Source organism: Chelmon rostratus, chromosome 16 (assembly GCF_017976325.1).
Source record: "Chelmon rostratus isolate fCheRos1 chromosome 16, fCheRos1.pri, whole genome shotgun sequence".
Taxonomy (NCBI): Eukaryota; Metazoa; Chordata; class Actinopteri; order Chaetodontiformes; family Chaetodontidae; genus Chelmon; species Chelmon rostratus.
Window position 1 is genome coordinate 24,096,907 of NC_055673.1, and position 22,325 is coordinate 24,119,231.

The 22,325-nt window shown below is 42.5% G+C and overlaps 1 protein-coding gene across 1 annotated transcript in view; it reads left to right on the forward strand.

Annotated features, from left to right (window-relative positions):
* Positions 1-7,519, forward strand: part of gatad2b (GATA zinc finger domain containing 2B) — a 51,558-nt gene extending 44,039 nt beyond the window's left edge. Inside the window, exon 11 of the mRNA XM_041955795.1 lies at positions 956-7,519. Within this exon, the coding sequence (XP_041811729.1) occupies positions 956-1,092 (137 nt within the window). The 3' untranslated portion in view covers positions 1,093-7,519. The remainder of the gene's footprint in view (positions 1-955) is intronic.
* Positions 7,520-22,325: the final 14,806 nt, after the last annotated feature.

Here is a 22,325-nt window from a genome sequence, read left to right on the forward strand (position 1 = left end):
TGATGAGTGGCTGAACTTGGGGCGAGTTGCCCTTGGTTCAGTTTGTTTTCATACAGAGAGAAATCCAAGCAAGCCAAGACGCAGCGCTACAAGCCATGCAATAATTTTAGCATTTAGCTCACAGCCTCACAATGCCGGCCTGCATGGCTGTTCATTCTTTGGTTATGGGACAAGCAAAAATGTATTAAAGACCACATAAATCTGAATAATAATAAAGTATGGTGTCTATATTCCCCTGCATGTCTCATCACCAACAGCCCTGATGAATTTACAGTAAAACAGTTTAAACGTCTGCATGCTCTCATACCTCATCAGACTGCTGTCTTTCACTTAAAATGAGACTGAGTTGATCCAAAGGCTTTGTCTTGTGGGTACATATTTACACATGCTTTCTCTTATCATTTGATATACTGTTTCCATTCACTAATTAATTCTGACCTGTCAATGAATGACAAAGCAGAAGAAAACATTTATTCATTTATTGCTCAGTGTTACAGTTAATGAAAGCAACATAACTCAAAACAGTCTAACAGGAAAGAGAATCCTTTCAGCTGCTGGAAAGCTTTTAATGTAAAATATGAGCAGGAAGAGTTTGTAGTGTTCTATTGTCTGCATGTTAACACCGAACCAAAAAAAAAAAAAACAGAAAAATGTAACCGACTGGAATTAATAAGAGAGAGAGAACAGTATTTCTGTCAGGAAAATAAGAAAACATTGAACAGGTGTTGATCAGATTCGAAGAGCGAGGAGACTTCTTATTTGAGTATTAAATCTCTATACCTGATCAAAATAATTAGTATTAGGGCTACCAGCCTGTCTCAAATAGAAGCCTGTTTCAAATAAAGAAGTCAAAAAACCCCTGGCCACTTTTTGACCATGTATGGAAACTGAAGTTTAAGTAAAGTGCTGATTGACCTTACAGGACATGGTTTACATGTCTGTCTTGTTCCCACAGGGTTAAATATTGCCTATCTGAACCCAGCGGCGGTTGGAGCCCATAAGAGCTCCAGCTTAGCAGACCGGCAGAGAGAGTACCTGTTGGACATGATCCCACCTCGATCCATATCGCAGTCCATCACTGGGCAGAAATGAGCCCCACCCAGCCCTCCTGCCCCTCTGAAGCCACCCCCATCCTACCCTACTACCCCATACTGAAGCACTCCCAGATCAACCAACATCCCAACCCCACCCCCCATCGCATGCAGTGCCTGTCCGTGTGCCTACCTAAAACCAACCCATGAAAACCCACCAAGTCGGACAAAGACACTAAACTGTCAGTGCATCTCAAATGTTCTTATTATAGTAAAAATCTTCTTTGTCAGCGTTGTTTAACAATTATAATTCCCATTATTATCGCTGTTGGTAGCACTATTATTATACCTGCAACTACCATTTTTGCTTCAGTTGCTATTACTCATTATGCTTTTTTCTTTTTTAAGTGTTTGGTCCATTTTTTGTTTCTCAGCTGTCTCTCCTTTACTGTGGGAGTGACAGTGAATCATTGTAGGGCCACTTTAGGCCATAATCATATAGGATTTCTTTCTCCACTCAATTACAAAGCTTACATGTGACTATTGCTAGTGACAGAAGATCAACAGGGTGCATTCTGGTTGCTATGCAACATAAAGTTTAACAACTTTGAAGCTTTGTAAAAAGTGTTAGCTTGCTAACTTGAAGTAACAAAGTGGAAAATGCTGATAGGAACAAAAACAGACAATATTAACTTAGTAACAGCTCTGCTCGCTCTTGAAATAAAAGGATGAAGAGCCCATTCTGAAAATTGGGCCCGGGGCGGGGCATGAAATTGAGAGAAATTTTGAGGAGGCCCCCTGCTATCATCAGAGCTAATTAACTGGAAGTGACTGACAAAAGGTGCAGATGTGTACAAAAGAGAATCCTATGTGATCAGAGTTTGGAAAACTTTTTTCTTTGCTAGTTGGCTCCCACCATTCTCCATCAAAAGGTCATCATTAGTTTCATCATTTCAGACGTCAGCCTCTCCTGTTACATAGTTTAACAGTTAGCAGGCGGATGTCCCGGGGACATACTGTAGTTGTGCTAATCAGGACTGACAGACGCAGCAACGTCTCAACTGCACCTTCAGCGGACCAGTAGTCGATACGGACTCCAGCGAGGAGGGAGCTGACGGGCCAGAGGATGTCGTCTACAAGCTATTCACAGGGGGATGATGGTCTCATCTCTGAGAGAAGCAAGTTGATTTTCCCTCCTGGTTCCATCTCATCTCACTACCTGCCACTGACCCCTCCATGTCCCCCCTCAATACCTTTGGTTAACCAGTATGCACAGACTGAACCCTTTTTACCCAGCAGCTCCTCTTGGCATCACATGTTCTGTGAGAAAGTGAAAAGAACTCAAATCTGAAGGTTGAAGCACATTTTGTGTGTCCAACCACAGATTCTGTACCTAGAAACCTAGAAATCTGGGTTCCTTTTCTTGTTATATTTGGGTTTTTAGGTTGTTTTATGATTGTTGCCCTCCCCCCACCTCCCCTTCTTTTTTGGTTTGTTTATTTCTTTGTTTTTTGCGGCGTCTCCTAATGAAATGGTGGCATACCTGAGAGGTATTAGCCCCTGGAGACGATAATAATCAACATAGCTAAAAACAGAAATTATTGAAATATCTGTATGGATTGTGTATAAATACCTAGCTTCAGAGGAAAAAAAGGATGTGGATTATATCTTTTATGGGAGAGACATGGATCAATCATTGTGTGCATGCTCTGCACACAAGTTGCCTCACTCCAGAGGAGCACTTTGCATATTTCCAATTGGAAAAACATTTTTTTAAAAAGAGGAAAAGAATGTTACAATTGAGAGTGGCTAAGGTCTGGATGCTGGCTGATGGCAGACCAGAGAGTCAGGGGAGATGTCCTTAGTATTGTGGGTTGCATCAAGGTGTGTTTCAATGAATGATGAATGGTTTAATCCTAATTTACTTGCCAGTGTTGATCTCTGTAAATGTTGGACCTCAACTGTCAGTTTCTAAATCCCAGGTGCCCGTTGTGCTGAGGATAGACCCAGCCCATATATAAGCTGCTGCTGGCCTGAGTTGATGTTCCAGCTTCAGTACAGGGTCCCATTGACTCACGGTCTGGAAAAGCCAATAACTGAAAAGCCAATAGTCGGTTTAAGTTAAGTCTTTCTCCTTTCCCATGCAGTGTCACTAAAGCAATCCCACCTCATATTTGAAAGTTCTCAGCTAGAAGGCCTGAGCACACAACAAGGAAATGTTCAGGACAAGTCAGATTCTGTCAATCATATATTGGCATAACCCTAATGTAAAGTGTACTAAAAACAGTTCACTGGTTTCTTCAGGAGTGGTGGGCTATCAGTTAGCAGTGGCTCAGGCATTTCAAGCAGTGTTCAGTCAATGTGCAGTATTATTCATGGAACATGGTGACTCCTTACAGAAGGACACAAGAGGCCATGAAGGCAATCTGGGTTGGAGATGGGAGAACCAGGCAGTTGACACATGGCTCTAAGATGACCGTCCAACACTTTTCACACTGACTAGTCAAATAATTGACAAAGAGGGAAAAGTCCTAACATAGAAGTCTCAAATTTTCAACTGTCTTATTTGGAAATGTGCAAAATACAATGCAAAGACTGTTGGTGACTTATTGTTGGATGAAGTCTAGTTCATTACCTAGGCGGGTTTTCTGTTCATAGAGCAGATCCAGATTGTAGTGAGGTGAAACATAGCACAGGTTCATCATTGACATGAGACTGACACTGTTGCAGAGGGTTGCAGGTGGCCAAACACACCTTCCGTCAGGTCTCAGGCAACAGTTTAGTGTTTATTTCTCGGTTTCTGTGCAGTTAATGTGTGTGAATGGATTGGTCATTGGTCATGATTACTTTTGTGTTTGGATAAGATCTGCTTGATAGCTATCTAACCACGTGTCTGGTTACATTACACTCAGTTCATTCTGGACTCAACCTGTATAACTTAAGGTCCTGTACAACACTGTGCAGAAACTCGTTCCAAAACTCCACTTTGTCCGGAAGCCTGCTTTGGTTTATGACCAAATACCAACAAAACTAAAGCTATTCTCGTCAGCTTCAGCTGTGCTTCGTGTTTAGTGTTGATGTCAGATATTGGCCAATGTTAGCCTGCTAGCATGCTAAACTCAAATGGTGAACATAGTAAACTTACTGCTACTTGTTAGCATTGTCATTGTGCACATGTTAGCATCCCAACATTGCCATTTAGCTCAATGCACTGCTATGCTAAGTAAAGCCACATAGCTTGCGTAGCTGCAGACTATTATTCTTAAAGCTTATTCTGCTGAAAGGCAGCCGATACAGAAATGTAAGATGAGGCTAAAAGCAAAAGAAGCTAGGTGTCAGTGAAAACCCTTTCCAAAAGTATAACTATCTTAAAAACAGCTATCGCATTTTAGCTTCTCGCTAAGAACGAAGTGTGAAAAGAAATGAAAGTACTTCACATTGGGACTAGCTGGTCTTGTCAGCGCCTTTGTACTAGAAAGTACCAGAAGCTGGCAGAAGGTAATTATTGTTGAATTAGCCCAACAGCTAATTAGCTTAAATAGGTAACGAAGCCGCACTTCTGGGGTCATCTCTATTTTCATTGCTCAGTGTTATTTCTCATGGAGGGCGCCATGACGTCTACAAAGCAAAAACATGATCCTGGGGTTTTCAATCCATCCTAAATTTGTATCAGCAAGTGAAAACTAAACACTCGACGTGTTAATGGGGAAACAGTCATTTTAACAAAATGCTTGTCCTTGTTGGGTGATGACATGCGTTGTCTTTTCTAGCTAATGCAGTAGCAGAATGTCTTATAATTCTAAGGCCAATGGAAGAAAGCCTGTAAGGGAAAGCACGTTGTTTGGCCAAGGCTAGTGGAGCACAGGAGAAGAGTTCTCAAGCCAAGACAGTACCACAGTAATGTATAAATATATGCATCTTCAAACTGTTCAATGTTATTATAATGATTGATCCTAAGTCACACCTCCACAGTCTTTTCAGGTGTCTCCGAGTCCACAGTCTTGGCTTGATCCAATAATTAACGGTCACCTCTCCAGTGGAGGTCCTTGATGGAGCTCCACCAGGTTAAGAGATGTGTGGTGTAATTGCAGAGCCTCTGCACATCTCCTGTCAGTGTATTTGTTCATGTGAATGTGTGTCACTTACCCTCTGCATCGTTACACTTCCGCTCTCCATGTGTGCACAGTGGTTGGTGGTGTTTTTTCTAGCCTGACGGATGTGTCGGCTGGATGTGTTCTGGCTCATCAGGTTATGATGCAAGGAAAATCTGTTTGAGGAATCCAGACCTGCCCGTCACCGCATCACAATGATCCAATGATTAACAGCCCAGTGAAATGGAAGACTAAGGCCAAGGCTTTGAAACTACCTAGGATTAGATTCAGAGATGTAAACTGAAGTTTACGCTTGGAAAACATCACTTGTGTTTATTATATAAAGAACATGAATCAGTTTTCCCTGTGGTGGAACAGTTGAAATTGGACGCAGAGATATATTTTCATGTGTCTGGGGTAAATTTTTACTGCCACTCACGATTTTAGCGATGTTTTTGTCATGCATCTCCTTTTGCTGCCAGGCTGAAGAAAAAAAAAAGCTCCTGTCTCTCTTGCTCTTTTGCAGATGCATCCACACACGTTATTTGGACTGCAGATTCTTTTCAAATTTCAATTTTTAGATTTCAAAAGTCATTCTTTTTCCGACGTCTCAGTTGAGTTTGTTTCCTTTCTATTGCAGTTTTAAAAAAAAAACAACAAAACAAATGTATTGACTATGAAATAAATGACACGATATTTGCTAGGTTTGAAGTAATAATGACTTATTGTACATAAGCATTTTTTTTCCTCCCTTGTACTGAAAAAAGAAATTAAATGGTTGTATATTGTGTAGAAAAGCAAACAAAAAGCCATGAATATTGTGAAGCTTGTCATTTCGTTTTGTGATCACTGTGTATTATTGTGTAACAAATGTGCAAAATGTTTGGGATTCTTTTTTCCCCTCCTCTGCTTCTTGATGCGGTCTCCCTGGATGCATTCGCTTTCGTTGTGGACTAGTTAGTTTGGAGGAAAGTGCTCATTGGTTCAGACAGACGGGGTCTGCAGTCTGGTACACGTTACACACTCTGAACATCTCTTGTTTTCTCTTGGGGCAATGAAACTTGAAATAACTTCTCACTGCATCGTTTACTGAACTTGCTCTCGATGAAAGCACTTTGAATGTTTCACTGTGTTGGATCACATGGACACAATTCAGACACCTTCCTTGATTTAGCGGTTCGACCCAGTGTCGATTTGCTGAGACTGGATCGAACCATTAGTTCACTCGCCTCTCATCAAAGGACCACGCTGGTGTTTTTGTCCTTCATCGCTGCTGACCACTTTCTTATGTCCACATATTCAGGAAGCTTTTGGCTTTCTATAAAACACTGAGACGTGGCTGGACTGGACAATAGGTGCTGAATCATTTGTGCTCTTCACAGCATTGAAAGATGACATTCAGAATGACTTTCCAAGATCTATGGTTTCCAGTGTCCCTGTTGCTCCAAGAGTTCACAGAACACATGAAGACAGTTCTCATGTGGATTGTTTCTAAGACAGAAAGGAGTTCCAGCTGTTCACAGTGACTAAGTTTAACATGGATATTGATTCTGGAAAAATGTTGCAGCACAGATATCTCAAAACTTCATTATCTGTATGCCTGGAGCTCGTGGCAAAAACACAAAACATAAACCAGCACATCAGTGACTTGATAAACGGACAATGAGAAATGGTCAGTCGTGTATTCATGATTTGTCGTAAGTGGGCACAAAAACACTGCTGTGATCCTGAGTTTAAGGAGGGTTCCAACTTTTCACCTGCTGGCTCTAAGACCTGTTCTTGAAGACATTGGGATTTTTGGTATAAAAATAGTCAATTTTAGAATGAAGTTTGGCACGAAATTTTCCATCCATGTGTAATCTGGTCCATCAGTGAAACCATGGTCTAACCCTTACAAGGATGTTTTTGTTCAGTGGCCACAGCTGCTGCCTGACCTGAGAAGAGCTGACCCTGAATCTGTGATCACCTTTCCTGCCAACAGCATACAACATGTATGGTCCTCTACTGTTTGGCTTTATCTTCTTAGTTGTTGTTGCTAATGCAGGGAAACATTTAATTGCAAAATCAGTTTTATCAATTTTCAATTTACCTGTAGAAGCGTTTCTTTTTGCATAATGTTGACAATGTTGAAATAAACATCTGGGGAGGCAGAAACATGATGAAATTGACCGGAGACTAATTGAAGTCCACTTTGTTTTGCTTACATCAATCCTGACCTTTTGCACATACTTGATATTTAACGGTCTTCAAAAAAGTAAAAGAAAATAATGCTGTTTGAATACTGCCAGTTGATTGACAATTATGCATTGATTGAAAAAATAAGCTAATTTTGGAGGAAATAACTTTGTAATATTTATCTCTTGCAAGCTATGTTTAATAAAGGTTGAAACAATTTGCTTCCAAGTGTGACTTCATTAACCTTTTTGTTGACCCTGCAGAGTGCCTCAAACTCTTCTGTGTCACGTTCCCTCAGCTCTTAATTTTATGTCACTTAACAATTGCTGAGTGCTCGAGTTCACCCAACAACTTCATTCAAACCTTTCAGTCTGCTTAAAGGTCCAGTGTGTAGGATTCACAGGATCTACTGACACAAATGGAATATAATAATCCTAATAATGTTTTCATTAGTGTGTAATCACCTGATTTTAAGAATAAATGTGTTTTCATTGCCTTAGAATGAGGCCTTTATATCTACAGTAGTATGGTGATGGTACGCCCTTCTCTGTCTGTGATTTCCTTACCCTGACAGTTTTACCCCAACCAATCATCATTCCTCATGTCTAAAGCTAACCAATCCAAACAGCAAAGGCAACGAGTACCAGGCATTCAGAGACAGCGTAAGCCAGGTCATCCTATCGCCATTCTGGGATTCGTCATTTAGTGAGCGGGTCCTCTTCCACAGTCCGCCATGATGTACCACAATGTCTATACAGTAGCCTACACTGGACCTTTAAGTTCACTCATAACTAAATAGGTCGGGCTGAAAGATGTTGACCTTGAAAGAACTTTCAATAGAGTTACAGGCTGGAGGTTGGGTTTAGCAGATGGCATTGACGAGGCGGTGGGTTCTAATGAAATGTGCTATTGGTTGTATTGTGAAATGCAGGATCCGGTGTTCCTTGGAGCTTGACCCACAGGGACCAGAAGTCAGGATATGTTCACTCTCTGCACAGATAGATTTAGGCTACTCTTTTGTCTCTCATAAGTCCATCTTATTGAAAGTGCAGTACTAAATTGCTGGAGTACACACCCTAAGTGTAACTACTTCATAGACAACAGAATCAGGTTCCACATTTATTTTCAGTGTGCTGGAAAAGGTGAGCTGTGACAGGGAACTTGTTCCTTTAAACAGCATTTTCATGCCTTGGTTAACAGCCTCAAAATGATTTTGAAAGTGAGGCTTGAGGTAACAAGGGTTGACAAATCCACCTCACCTCAGAGTGTGTAAATCCTACACTGACCGCCAGGTGGCAGGATTAAGCAACGTTACATTTCATTCTAGGAGTCAGTTGTGTTGAAAACTTCCTCACTGACTTTCCATTTGAGATTGACTCACACAGCTTTCAGAGGGTGAGCATAACATGTGACACTGAAGCCAGGATTAACCAAACTGATAAAGATTTGATTAACCAAATTCATTTATTACATTTAAAGGGTTAGAAACACACCACCTGCCAAATATGGAAATGACTGCTACACTTAGCAAAACTGTAATGTATTGATTTTATGTGGAAGATTTTATATGGTTGTTCTTTTCTTTTGGATTACAAAGTTGTATGTACAGTGCAGTTCACACCACTTTGCTTTTTCACATTCTGTTATGTTGTAACCTAACATCTACATCTAACAGCTAACATCTGCAACAGTCTACACTCAATATCCCATAATGACAAAGCAAAAACGGGAGTTTAGACATTTTTGCAGATATATTAAAAAGAAAGCCAGCAGGCTTTAGCGGGCTATAGGTAAGCTATAGGCAACCAGCTAGGGCCCCAATCTTTTACTGGGCCCCCACACAGTTTTTGGAGTGAGCTTGGTGGTGTTTCTAAAGCTGCAACCAGGACACTCAGCAGTCACGCTGTAATAAACAGACCTCTATCACTGTCTCGTCATTGTTGAAGCAGATGTTGATTATAAAAAATGATTTAAATTTATTTTTCTTACAGTGTTTCAGCTTGACAGCTCATTCATGATTCACCTTGAAATCAGCAGCTGACAAAACAATTTCAACTTACTTCTTTTCTTTTCTTTTCTTTTTTTGTTTTTGGAGCTTTTCACTCTGTCATACAGTCTTCATCAGCAGATTGAGCTATCATGGGAATTTACATGTTCAAACTTTCCATGACTCTGAGCACCTCATCTGAGTGGTATCATTCTGATTAAGTAGTATTATCATCCTGAGCTCCATCCTTTAAGTTCATCCATTGTCCATGTATCTGTTCACCCACACACACTTATCTCACTGCACTCAGTGGGCAAGAGGCAGGGTACAACAACAACTGGACAGGTCATCAGCTTATCACAGGGCTGACACATACAGACAAACAACCATTCACAGTCACATTCACACCTTTGGCAATTCAGGGTCTCCAGTTCACCTTACCTGCAGGTGTTTGGCAGGAAACCTGCACAGAAAGGCCCAGCTGACCAGCAGGTCCCAGTCTTCTTGCTTTGAGGTGAACAGCACTGCACAACTGTGCTGCAATTTCAATTGAGTAAATGTCATTTCTGTCTCAGCAACCCTCAAGTGGCTGCCACACACAGATCCATGGTCTGCAAAGAGTGATTTAAACAGAGCTGACATCATCTGGGCCCAAAAAGGGGTGAAACCAGCACATCTCCTGAGGTCACCCTCCCATTTTAGAGTCTATACACAAGGTCAGTGAATCAGAGCAGCTATCAGGGGATCAGCAATCTCTAAAATAACTGAAATGATGTCAGTGTAAAGTCTTAAAAGTCTCACATCAAATCTTTCTTCCTCCCCAGTTTGACAGCTGTCCTGTACTGACTCTCCACACATCCTGTCTTCTTAGAACGCAGTCACTGACAGCCACACACCTGGCGCCATCTTAAAAAATCCTCTTGTTTGCTATCAAACCTACAGTAGGATGAACGTGTTATTAAAACACATCATTTTAGCAAGCAGCTCACAATTCTGTCTCCAGGGATTTGTTCAGATTTACATCAGTGCTGGAACCTGACGTCCCTGCTGCGAAGGCATTCATACAGGGAGGACCCACAACTTTGCAACCCAAAAGTTTTTCTTATTAAAGCTGACCTTTAAAGCATTAACTGATGATTCATTAGGCCTTAATATAGCCATTACTTACAATTGATAAATGGCTCATACAGGTGGAGACAGGTTGTTGAAGAGGGTGCTTACAGAATCTGTTGTTTCCTCTGCTCATACAATTATGGAAGCAGGAGTTCAGTGTTTTAATGGCAAACCTGAATGGGATAAAATATGCTTAAATCTTACTATAACTCCTAAAAATGTAGCTCACCTGCTCATTCATTCTAAAGACATGAACAGAGCATAAACGACACCTTACAGAAGCTTCCAGGTGACGATGCAGCTCAGCTACACGTCAGCAAAGTGTGGTCATATGTTCCAGATGTGTTCAGGGGTTGTCAGGTTAACGGAACATTGGCTGATCCTATGAGAATACTCAGAAACAGAGAAAGTTATGCTCTGGTTTTCTATCTGTCAAGAAAACAATCTTACAATCATAGATTGCTTTGGTGAACAATGTGCTGATCACAGTAAATCTGGAATGAACAGCGAGACTGACCGATGCTCAGTCTCCTACTGACAAAAACAGTACAGTAGAGTTTATCTGCTTTCTTTTTGATTGACAGTCTTTTGGGTAATAAAAAACGTCACAGAAATAAACAAAGTGGCTCCTATTTATGTTCTAAAGGCTCAAATTGTGAAAAGATCATTTTGAATGTGTGTGACACTCAGGAAATGTTCTTCGCAGCTCTACAGTCGCTTCTTTTGGATTGCTTGTGTATGGGAAAGACGTCTCTCTGGGCCACAGTGTGTCATGTGACCGGTAATTCTAACTGTGTCCACTGTGTCAGATCCCAGCCCAGAGCTGTTCCTGTATGGAGGCATTTCCTGAACACACAAGCATGGTCTTATCTGACTCTGGGTAAGACAGGAAGCAAGTGTGGTTCAAAATATTACACTGTTCCTTAAGTGACATATGTCCATGTGTTCCTATTGCCAAACTACGTACTGTGCGCAGATCACACCAGTGTCATACATGTAGGTGAGATACACAGTGCCTGTTAAAGGTTACATTAAAATCAAGTCCTGTCTTCCCGTCCTACTAGTTTTTTACTTTGAGACAATGCTTCCTAATGTGTTGTTCCGGCTCTGAACACTTTGCAGCCATGCAGAAGCACAAACAGCTGCGCCTCCGTCTTTCTGTGCGCAGAACGAAAGCACATTACATAACACAAAGGCCGTCATGTGACCTGTGAAGTGTAGCTGTACACAGCAACTCTGAGGACGGCGGCGTTACCACAGTACAAAAAGAGACAGCAGGCGGGGTCTGCGCTCTGTGAAACACTGCTGAATGTGTGGATCGTGACGTCCTTTCACTGCTTACCCACAGGCCTGCCTCAAGGACAAGCACACAGCAGCTGGGAGATGACGCGCATTAGAGGGGTCTATAACAAAAATAATGAAAAGCCATTTGTGCTGCAGATAACTACATACAGCAGGACGTTCACCTGCTGAAAAACTTCACACTCAAATATGAGATAAAAGCTGTATGGTTGACTCCACTGTGAAACCCTGTCTCATCTCATGTGTTGGATGTTTTCTTTGTGTAAACTTCTACATCTTGGATTGGACTTGTGTGCACTCTATGATAGTTCTAGTTCATATATTCTTGGCCCTCTAATGGGCTTTGCTATTGGTTAGCACCAACAAGGCTCCGCCTCAGCATCCTGAGACACATATTTGCACTCGCCAACCATCAGGCACATCTGCCTACCTCCCTCTGACTCACACAACAGATAATGTACGTCTGAACTACTGTTTCCTCTGACTGTCCCAGGACTGTGCCGTCAGGACCAGGCAGGATGCATGCACTGAAGCACGGGCTGTTTTTCAGTTGTAATACGTATGCTGAGTAGAGGCACCCCACTCGGGATGGGGTTCTTTCTTCTCTTTCCTCCCCTAACTCATGTGGAGTGAATGAGGGGGAGACAGGGTTGGATGCTCGTGGTCTACCCCAGCCTCTCTCTCCTCTCCCCACATGCCTCACTAATACACAGGCTCAGATGCATGTCATATGGTGGTTAGAGACATCCCACCACAGAATGGAGATTATCCTCATTAGATGACTAAGGGGAGGATGATGTCCATTTTTTTTGACTCCCTGTGTGTTCACCATGTTGGGTGCGTGGGAGCAGCCCATTTGGAACAGGACGGTATTTCCTGATGTGGAGAAGGGGGAGAAAGCTGGTGTGGGTCGTTGCAGCTAAGTGTTTTATCCTCAAGCCTCTCCACTGACAGCTCAACTGACAGGGTTACCTCGGGGGTGGACTGTCTCATTGACATGATGTCTGGTTGTATGTCTCAATCACCATCATCATTACTATCACAAAAGGCTTTTCGCAAGGGGTCATACCAGCTGATGCAGCAAACATGGAACTCAGTGGTCTCCACAGTGTGACAGATGCATATGCTCATATCCCCAAGCCTGGTTTAACCACAACCCTCAGCATCTCATACAGACGCACCAGGTACCCTCGAGCATCTGTATGAGACGTGCCGTGCTTTCAGCTAACTCCACTGTAAAGCCATCCACTGCAATATTAGATGCTCAGGGCAAAGTGATGTAGTATAAAGTGATGCAGTAAAGTCCTTAAAGGGACGGAGGTCGGCTGGGGTGGTTTGTCATGCACACAACCTTCACCCAGGACACTTGGATTTGTATCCTGTGTGAAACCAAAAGTGAAAAGTGAATGATCTTTTCCCTAAAGTAGCTTTGGTGCCTAAAACTAACCAAACTGCAACCGTTTTACAACATTACCTAAATGTTTGAAAGGCTCTGTGGCAGGAAGGCTCGGTGCATCGCTGGGATGAGAACGTGCTGGACAGCCAGAGCAGTAGCTGTGAGCGTGTAGTGTTGCAGAGTTGCAGAATTCGGCCATCCTTTGGCTGACTGGCATTTTTTTCCAAGCGTCTGGAAACTGTGCTGAACCCTCTTAGAGATAAAGGCAAGAGTTGTAACCTACAATAGACAACTGATTCTCTGATGATTCTCTGACATCACTTCATAGAGATGAAGCCCACATGTATCTGGTGGTTCTGTGTCACATGTCTGGGCCTCATGCCATCACCACTGAGAGCACTCTCAGTCAAACTGGTGAACTCAGTCTTGCACTCTGCCTGGATTCATGGCCTATGATGTTTGTCAGACGAACACGCAGCCGTGGAGAGATGGTCATGTCTCTGTTTGAACTGATTTCAACTGCTCACCGGCAGTGGCCGTACACACCTGAACCACAACAAACCATGCAGGCTTCCAATCCCAACTCTAGCTTCCAGCGATGTCCCCATCAGCACATGAAGTCTGCACAGTTGGCATGGAACTATAGACTCTCCATGATTCTGAGCACTTGAAGGACCTCCAGTCCAGTTGTCTTAGCAGCTGAAGTTGACAGTTCAGTCTTGGCCAAACAGCAGTTGACAATCGAGTAAGATGGCTTTGAATTGAAATAGTTTTGTCAGCCGTCTGTTTTCAACTTGTATATATCTAATATATTCCATGGTACATTATATTGCAGGTGTTATTCTACTGTGGCAACTCTTGCAAAACTACTCTACACAACCAAGATAACATGTGCTAAAGTTTAAATGTGTCAGGAAATGAAACTTGAAATTACCGCAGTTCTCAAATGCAGCTGAAAAGTAGGTGCTCTTACATAATGAGGAGGGAGGAGCCGGGAGGTTGCGGTCAGGTGGAGGTCTCCCTGTCCTCGTGGTGGAACTTGTTTTGCAGTTGGTTTGCTGAAGGTGCAGCCAGACATTCCACACTCCCTTCTGTCTGTTTATTCTTTCCTCCCCTCTCACTTGTTCTCACATGTACATCAACACAACACTCAAGACCTGCACAGTCTACATTCAACTTCAGATTTCAGTTCATGTGCTCACATCTGTGTGTGTGTGTGTGTGTGTGTGTGTGTGTGTGTGTGTGTGTGCGTGTCCAAAACCGTACTTGTGTGATGCATGTTCCATCTTGTCAGCTACATTTAGCTGCGTTGGTGTGCTCTCCGTGTGGAGAAGCTGACTGCAGCGGTGTGCACAGGTGGAGAAGCTGTTTGTGCAGTTGGAGGAGGTGTGTGTGTGGGTGGAGTGGGGCTTGTCTCTAAGCTGTTGATCCAGTTGGTGGCTGGATGGGTGTTTTTCACGCTGGGCATGCTCAGACAGCAGCGCAGACTGTTGATGTTTTTCACTTGAGAGTGAACTTCCTTCAGGCTACAGATAACAACAAACTTTAAACACACTCAAGGTCTGCAATTCACATAAACTTGGTTTTATTTTGTTTTGAGGCGTGATTTTTAAATTTCACCACCATCAGGTGTGAGTGCTGAATGTTGCAAACAAATATTACTATACTGTGCTTACATGGTGCATTTTTCAAGATAGGTTGAGGCAAAGCTGATTTTGCCCTTGGAGCCTCCTTGTAGGACAATCTGGTCCTGCATAACACGACCAAAGAACAATAGCTGCCTGGAGGATAAAAACAATAAACCCTGTGGCCAACTTGCCTATTTTAAGAGAGAGTAGACTTGTTTGTTGTGCACATCAAGTCTCATTTGGTGGCTTGGCACTACATCAGGCCTGTGGTGAAAAGCACTTTCCAGCCTTATTTTTGTTACATCAGATATGAGCAAGCTTGTCCAGTCCTGTTTTCACCATCTGAGAAATGCTCCATGATTACATCAGTTTTGACTTTTAAAGATGCAGAAATTGTTCTGTGTTTTTATCTTTCTTTGAACAGGTTAGCCTGTCTGAGCTTTTCCCACGCCGGTTTGATGATGATCAGACAGGACTGTGCCAGGCTGTGGCTGGGGATGGATGATTACAAATATTATTGTTTTACGGTCATTGTAGGCTCTGTGTTAGATATTCAGTGCTGACATTCACTCTTTCAGAGTAAAAGTAACTTTACAGTGAATATGCAAAGAAATTCTGACAGAGATGAGGACATACAGACGAGCTCCTTTCCAAGAAATCCCACTGAAATTCCAAAAGTGAAATTAGCCTCAGCATCAGAGACCAGAAAGTCCCTCCTGTCTGAAGCCAACTCACTGTAACAGCAGCAACTTCCTCCAGAGAATACTGACATGCCCTGCCTGCGTGCCCCACGCATGAACAAGGACTTTAGCCAATCACAGAACGCATGGCAGCAGGCTCCAGCCAATCGGTGCTCTGCAGGTTTTTCACAGCGTGTCATGAAGAGGGGAGTTTGTTTGTGTGGACGGATGAAGCAGCAGAGAGAGAGAGAAGTGGGGAAACCTGTAAAACTTCTGAGAAGTCATGATGATGGATCCGTGTATACAGAGAAACTGAACTCGCAGCATGTGTCATGCGCCTCCAGGCTCTCACGGTCCAGTGATGGCCATCAAGTCATAAAACCATCATTTACCTTGATCACTGCGCCGTACCAACTCCACCTGAGCTTCTTTCTTGTGACACACCCTACCTTTGTTTACATGGCATGTTAATGTGCTGGAAAAGTGAAATACAGTTAGACGAAAACGATCCAGCTCAACAATCCACATTTTTTTTAATTCTAAATTAGAAATTGAGCAGCTTCTTAGAGTCTCTCAAGACACAATGTTGAAATGGTGGAAATGTGCATTCTGGGTGTGGCAGAGCTTGTAACTCAAGTCTTTCTGTAAAGCATCGCATGGCAGTGTGGCAGTTTGCAGTATGACAGGCAGGCGTTGTATTAGACATAGGACACTCTGTCAAATACAACATTCATTAGCTTCCTCAGCAGCTCCACCAGAGAATCACTGGCTGCATTCCAACCACCTACTACACACTACCAACAAACACCTTATGCAATGTGTACTACTGTATATACTAGTAGGTACTATATAGTGCATACCGTAGTAAAAAAAAAAAACAACAAAAACCTCTCCCTTTGTTGGACCGGCTGATATCAGTCAGTCAGTGAGGAAAGAAGAGGTTTATCTGGTGAGGTTGATTGCAGTGACAAAATCGGTCTGGATTTTCAAGGATCCACATGAGGTTGGTATGTCTGTAGGTGGGAGATGTTCGCTGGGATGGTCATCATCGAGTGAGGGTCAAAGAGACACAGAGAGAGAGTGGCTGCACTGCGAGGGAAATCAGCATGTGGGGTCAGCAAGTGTCCAGAGAGGATTCAGGAAATAAAAGTGAATCCCATCAGAGCAGAAAAGGGTTTGTCATGTGCTGAAGCTGCTGAGAGAATGGAGAGAAATGATGAAATGGCGGCAGGTCAAAAGGAGCCAGAGCAGCAAAGGAATGGATTTGATCAGATTATCTGCATGGAGCAGAGTTTTTTGGCTTTTTATTGCCATGGTTACTAATAGTGCAGCTGAAATACAGGGGGAGTCAGAAAGGATTAAGATGGTGCTGCGCCTACTGGCCCTGCCAGTAGGTGGCGGTAATGCGACATGTATGGATGTCAACTGCTGCAAAAAGAATCAGAGGAAGAAGTAGAGGCGGAGGAGGAGGAGGAGGAAGGGGGAGCACGTAAGCTGCGCTTCTACCAGGTAACGTAAATCACATCAGTAGTTAAACCAGAAAGTTCACAGCTCTTCATGTTCGAGCATGACTTACATGTTGTGAGCTTTGTATTTCTGCCTAAACTCTCTAACCGGACACATAAGCTCTGTTTTCTGTTAGTCTGTCCTGCTGCAGTGAGAGGACAGACACACAGAGCTGTGTGTGTTATGTCCTGTTTACACACCAGTGACCCATCATAATGAGGCATTGAGACACTGACGTGGAATAGCCTTCATCCTGAACCATGTCTGCATAAGTTGCAGTAAGTTGCAGTAGTTGAAAAAGTGCTCAGTAACCAGTATAAGTATAGCTGCTGTGGCCTTTGGTCAGAGATCATTCACTCATCCGCTAACACCAGAATCTGAAATGAGCTCCCATATTGCATTAAAGCAACAATTTCAACTGGCAAAGAAAAGCTATCTGATGGAGCACTGATTCTCTGATTCCCATATGACACTATCTCACTCCACTGAAGCCCTCTCCTCTGTAGTGTCACTGTAGCGCTTTATGTTTTGTTGATGTCTTGCTTCTGTTTTTATTCTTTCTTGTGCAGTTTTGAGCCTTTTCCTGTATAGTAATTTAAATGAGAACTGTATTGTGTCCACATTTCACAGAGAAGCTAGATAAGCTTTTACTTGTCAACAGTTTTGACCGTATTTGTGCTTTAAAATGTTTGGCAAAGCTGCAGATCGTCTGACTGATCCCCTGTCAAAATACTGCAGAGAATATTGTGAATTTTACACTGTGGTCTGTTAACACCATAATAAAGATTTGACTGTGAAACAGAGAAATGTCTTCTGTTGCTTATGGAGTCACTGTTCATTTTAGGTGTAGAGTGGTGGAGAGAGGGAGAGGGATGCACAGCAATTACAGTTACAACGACAGCTATAATAATAGACATTTGACTGATAATGAAATATTATAAGATATATAGTATAGTATATAGGTATAGGGTGCATTTATATGTGTATAGTATATGTATGTAATACAACACAGTAGATCTAATAAGAATGGAAGTATGACTAATAGTTATAGCAGTTGCAGTGGTTGTCATGCAGGACCACAGCAAGAGGGGCAACAATCCAGGTTCAACCACTATCCATGCGAACCTGCGAGACGAGAAGGCACAAAGACTCCGGGGCATTAATAGAACATGAATGCTTACAGATGGAGAGGGAGGGAAGGTTAGGGGTGCTCGGTGTATCACAGGAAGTCCTCTCGCTGTCTAATCCTATAACAGCATAACTAGGGGCTGGTCCAAGGCAAGCCTGAGCCAGCCTTAACTGTAAGCTTTATGTAAAAGAAAAATGTTCAGCCTGTTTTTAAATGTAGAGAGGGTTTCTGCCTCCTGAACTGAGACTGGAAGATGATTGAACTGAGGATAGCTGAATGCTCTGGCTCCCATTCTGGTTTTAGAGGCTTTAGGATCCAGCAGTAAGCCTGCATTCTGGGATTGCAGTGTTCTAGTGGGGTAATAGGCTACTATGAGCTCTTTAAGATAAGATGGCGTCTGACCATTTCAGGCTTTGAAGGTAAGGAGAAGGATTTTAAATTCTATTCTGGATTTCACAGGCAGCCATACAGAGAGGATTATTGTTTATGTCAGAACATGTGCCGCAGTGTTCTGGATCGACTGGAGAGTGGATGCTGCTGGCTACTGTGTTGTCTTCAGGTCACCGCGTGACTGAGACATGACACCTGTCCTGCAATAGGTTCCTTCTCTGAGGGTTTCTCATACTGTGAGGAGAGTCTGGTGGGTCCACGACCACCTCATCAAACACAGCTCCATCAGGTCGCTCAGATAATCTGTAAAACATGGCAGATTCACTTACTTACATTATACTGACATGTTTAATCAGCACCAACCATGTAGACCAACTGAAGATACATTTGGTCTTGAATGAAGGAGAAGCACGTAGGTGTGTGATGATGACAGTGCTAATGCCAAGGTGACAGAAAAAAATGTGTGAAGAGACCCAGCCACTGTAATTGTGTAATTCTTGAATCACATCTGACTGGAGTTACTGACATTTACATATTTTATTTCTTTAACTGTTTTTCTAAAGGGATCTCCTCCAGAGTTGATAAGGCCAGATAAATGTTTTTAGGATGTTTATTTTAGTATCCAGAAGCCTAGACCTGTATTCATGTGAATTATTTCAAGCATTGAAGATACTTTTCCTTCTTTTTTTTCTTTTACATTGTCACATTCTCTGTTTCTGTGTCTATTATCAGTAATTGCACCTACCACGGAACCACAGGATTACACTGTGGAAGGCCTCAGTGGTGATGGCTCAGCTTCTCCACATGAATGAAGACTGTCTTACAGACAAGAACTGCCACTGAGACTGGAATAATATTACAGACGTGGTTCAAACACTACATGAGACTGCAATAGTTTCTCACTCACAGTGACTCACAACATGTCTGTCAACTGTCAAAGCTGTGTCAGAGTCTGCAGGATCATAGGCAGCATCCAGCCCTCCTCAAGGTCCAGATGAGAATTCTTTATTGGTGTGGATGTTGAGAAGGCCTGAGGAGCTGCATAGGGAACAGTGGATGTGCCACATCAAAGTCTTTGCAGGACACAGTAGCCTGGACAGCTGTAACAGAACTGTATTTCTTTATGAAGAGCAAGCACTATGACATAACATGCATAGCCCACACATGTGGCCCTACAATAGATGCTAGCCAAATTAGCTGTACAACAGGATAAAGCCAAGTTCAACAGGCTAATATCTCACTAAACAGCATGATGACTATCCGATGTACAGTATAATATCAGGGATGCATGATACAGTTGTTTAAAATAATAATCGTAAGTATTCCACCTGGGTTGTTACAGACGTAACTGTACTCTCATGGGTGTTTATCAGAAGCAGGCTTTGTATCATAGTTAACCTCAGGCTCGTGACCAGACTTGCTGTGTTAACACAATGAACTTTCTGTGGTGAATCATAGCCCCCACTGAGGGGAGAAGCGGCGGGAGGATGAGGAAATACATGCTAGGAGGAAACCAGCTCATAGGCTATGTGTGTGTGTGTGTGACAACATGCTGCTCTCGAATGCTAACCCTCGTGAACAACTGCTTCAGCCAATCACAGTTTGAGGCAAAGAGCATGCAACACGCATGTTGCAACATAATGATGTTGTTAGGCATGCACACACACCTTAAGCTTGAGGGCATGTTGTCTCAGGCTTATTTTAAGAGCTCAGAGAAATACAGACAAATTAGTCATAAAGAGCGTACAAGGTGTACCCCTGCTCCACGCTGACCCGTGACCTACATGTAAATCTCACCTATTGCAAATTTACAAGGATTCATTTGAAGAAGCTAGTTTCATTTGTTGGCCACTTTTCACTTTGATTTGATTATATTTAGTGATTTTAAATATACAGTAGGATGCCCTGGTAACCATGTGGATTCTCCGCTGACCGTGAGAAACAACAAAGGCAGCCATATCACACTGTTAATGAGTGGGTCCAATGTGGGCCGAATGCACATTGTCACAAGTGCATTTACTCAATTCTAGGGTTTTGGAGTAGTGTTGTAGACAGTGCTCTCCACCACCACCATTAAAGCACCAAATGAGAGAATGGATGAAGTTACAGCATTAGTCGGTTGAGTGTTGGAGTTTCCTCATTGGCCGTTCCTCTTTCAAAATGCAGCAAAGACATGGATTGAGGCTTTTATGCTCCTGCCGTGGGCATCCAGGTGCGTGAGCTATGAAACCGTACAGAGGCAATGATGCTTAATGTGCCACCCATTGCAGTATTTTCAAAAAACGCCAGGGGGCAGTTTGCCAACAAGTGGCACAGAGGAAAGCCATAGGCAAACATAGCTGTGCATATACACTGAGTAAGAATTGTAATTAATTATAAACTCACAAGTATTCGTGGACATACTTTATCGCCTTTATACTCTTCTGAACATTTTGACACTAAAATGGCATTTTCGGACAGACAGTCAGGAGAAAATTGAGTTTGCTCCAGACCTGTCTCTGTCTCAGCAGCATGTGAGATCTGGAGTGAACATATAAATCTAGCAGATAAAATCAAGCAGCAAAATAAGGTCATTACATATGTGCTGTATCTGGTGTTGTATTGTTTTGACATGGACAAACAATATTCCATCAGTAATGCATTAGTGTAAAAAATGCCTAATGGGAATGGGGCAGAGAGGCGACCATGCCCATGTAGGAGACAGGAACTGTATACCATTTCATACCATTGACACATTTTGTAATGGATAATCTTTTGTTATAACGAATATGTTACAGTGAATCCACAGTGGACTCAAGTGTCTCAAAAATTGGGAGGTGCGCTACCACAAACCGATGCCAGAGGCGTGATGACGTCACTGTTGGCACATGCAGCCTCGTACAGGACAGTTTGATCCGGCCGAGAGGAAATCCATAAATACAACAAAGCAACTCAGAAATACGAAAGAAATCTTTAGACAACTTTACTTTTTTCTGCACTAAAAGAAAATAACAGTTAGCATTTATGTTGTTATGACGTCAATGCATCATGACAGCTGTAAAAAAAAAAAAAAAGAAAATTTGATGCAGAGTGTTGCACACGTGATAAAAACACCTCTCTGAAGCGCCATTACAGTTGGACGAGCTGCAGGAATAAATGCACGTGGACAAAGTGAATGCTCTTCAGTGGAGTTTGGACATCCAACAGACAGCTTTCTCAATTTGTTCTAGCCCTCAAAGGATGTTCTAAAAATTGAAATTGTCCTTGATAGGAAAAAGGTTCACCACTCCTGCTCTAATATTTATATATACACTAACACACACTCACTGTCATGTTGTGTCAGTTATGTAATATTGTTTTGCGCTAATAAAAAGTGGTGCATCATGGGTAATAGAAAACAAGAGGATCAGTTTCTCTTCCATCTTAGTTTTTCTTGGAAAGCAGATGGACAGTGGACATGTGTGCCATATTTTCCATGCCTGTCAGTCTAACAGACACTGGCCATTCCATTTGTTGACCCTTGCACTACATGTGGCTGCTCCCTCCCCCTCACCCACCCATCCACACACTGGTGGGACCACATTTGGAAACTTACTTTCACACATTGCTACAATACTTCGCCACATTTCCACACCTGTTCTTGTTGTTGTTCATATGTTGTTGTTCATATGTACAGTTTATTATAGTTTATGTATGTTTATTTTTATCTTCTTTGTAGTGACAAATTGAAATGGCCACAGAAAAATAAGGGAACACATTTTGCTGCCAGTGGACATTCACAGTTGAGAAGGCATGTTTGCTCTACATGGCATCAGTAACTTTACACTGCAGCTGAAAGTGTCACAAACTGCGATCCTCCCCACCCCCCTGACGCAGTGTTTACAAGGACAACACACAACATAACAAGGACAAGATCCC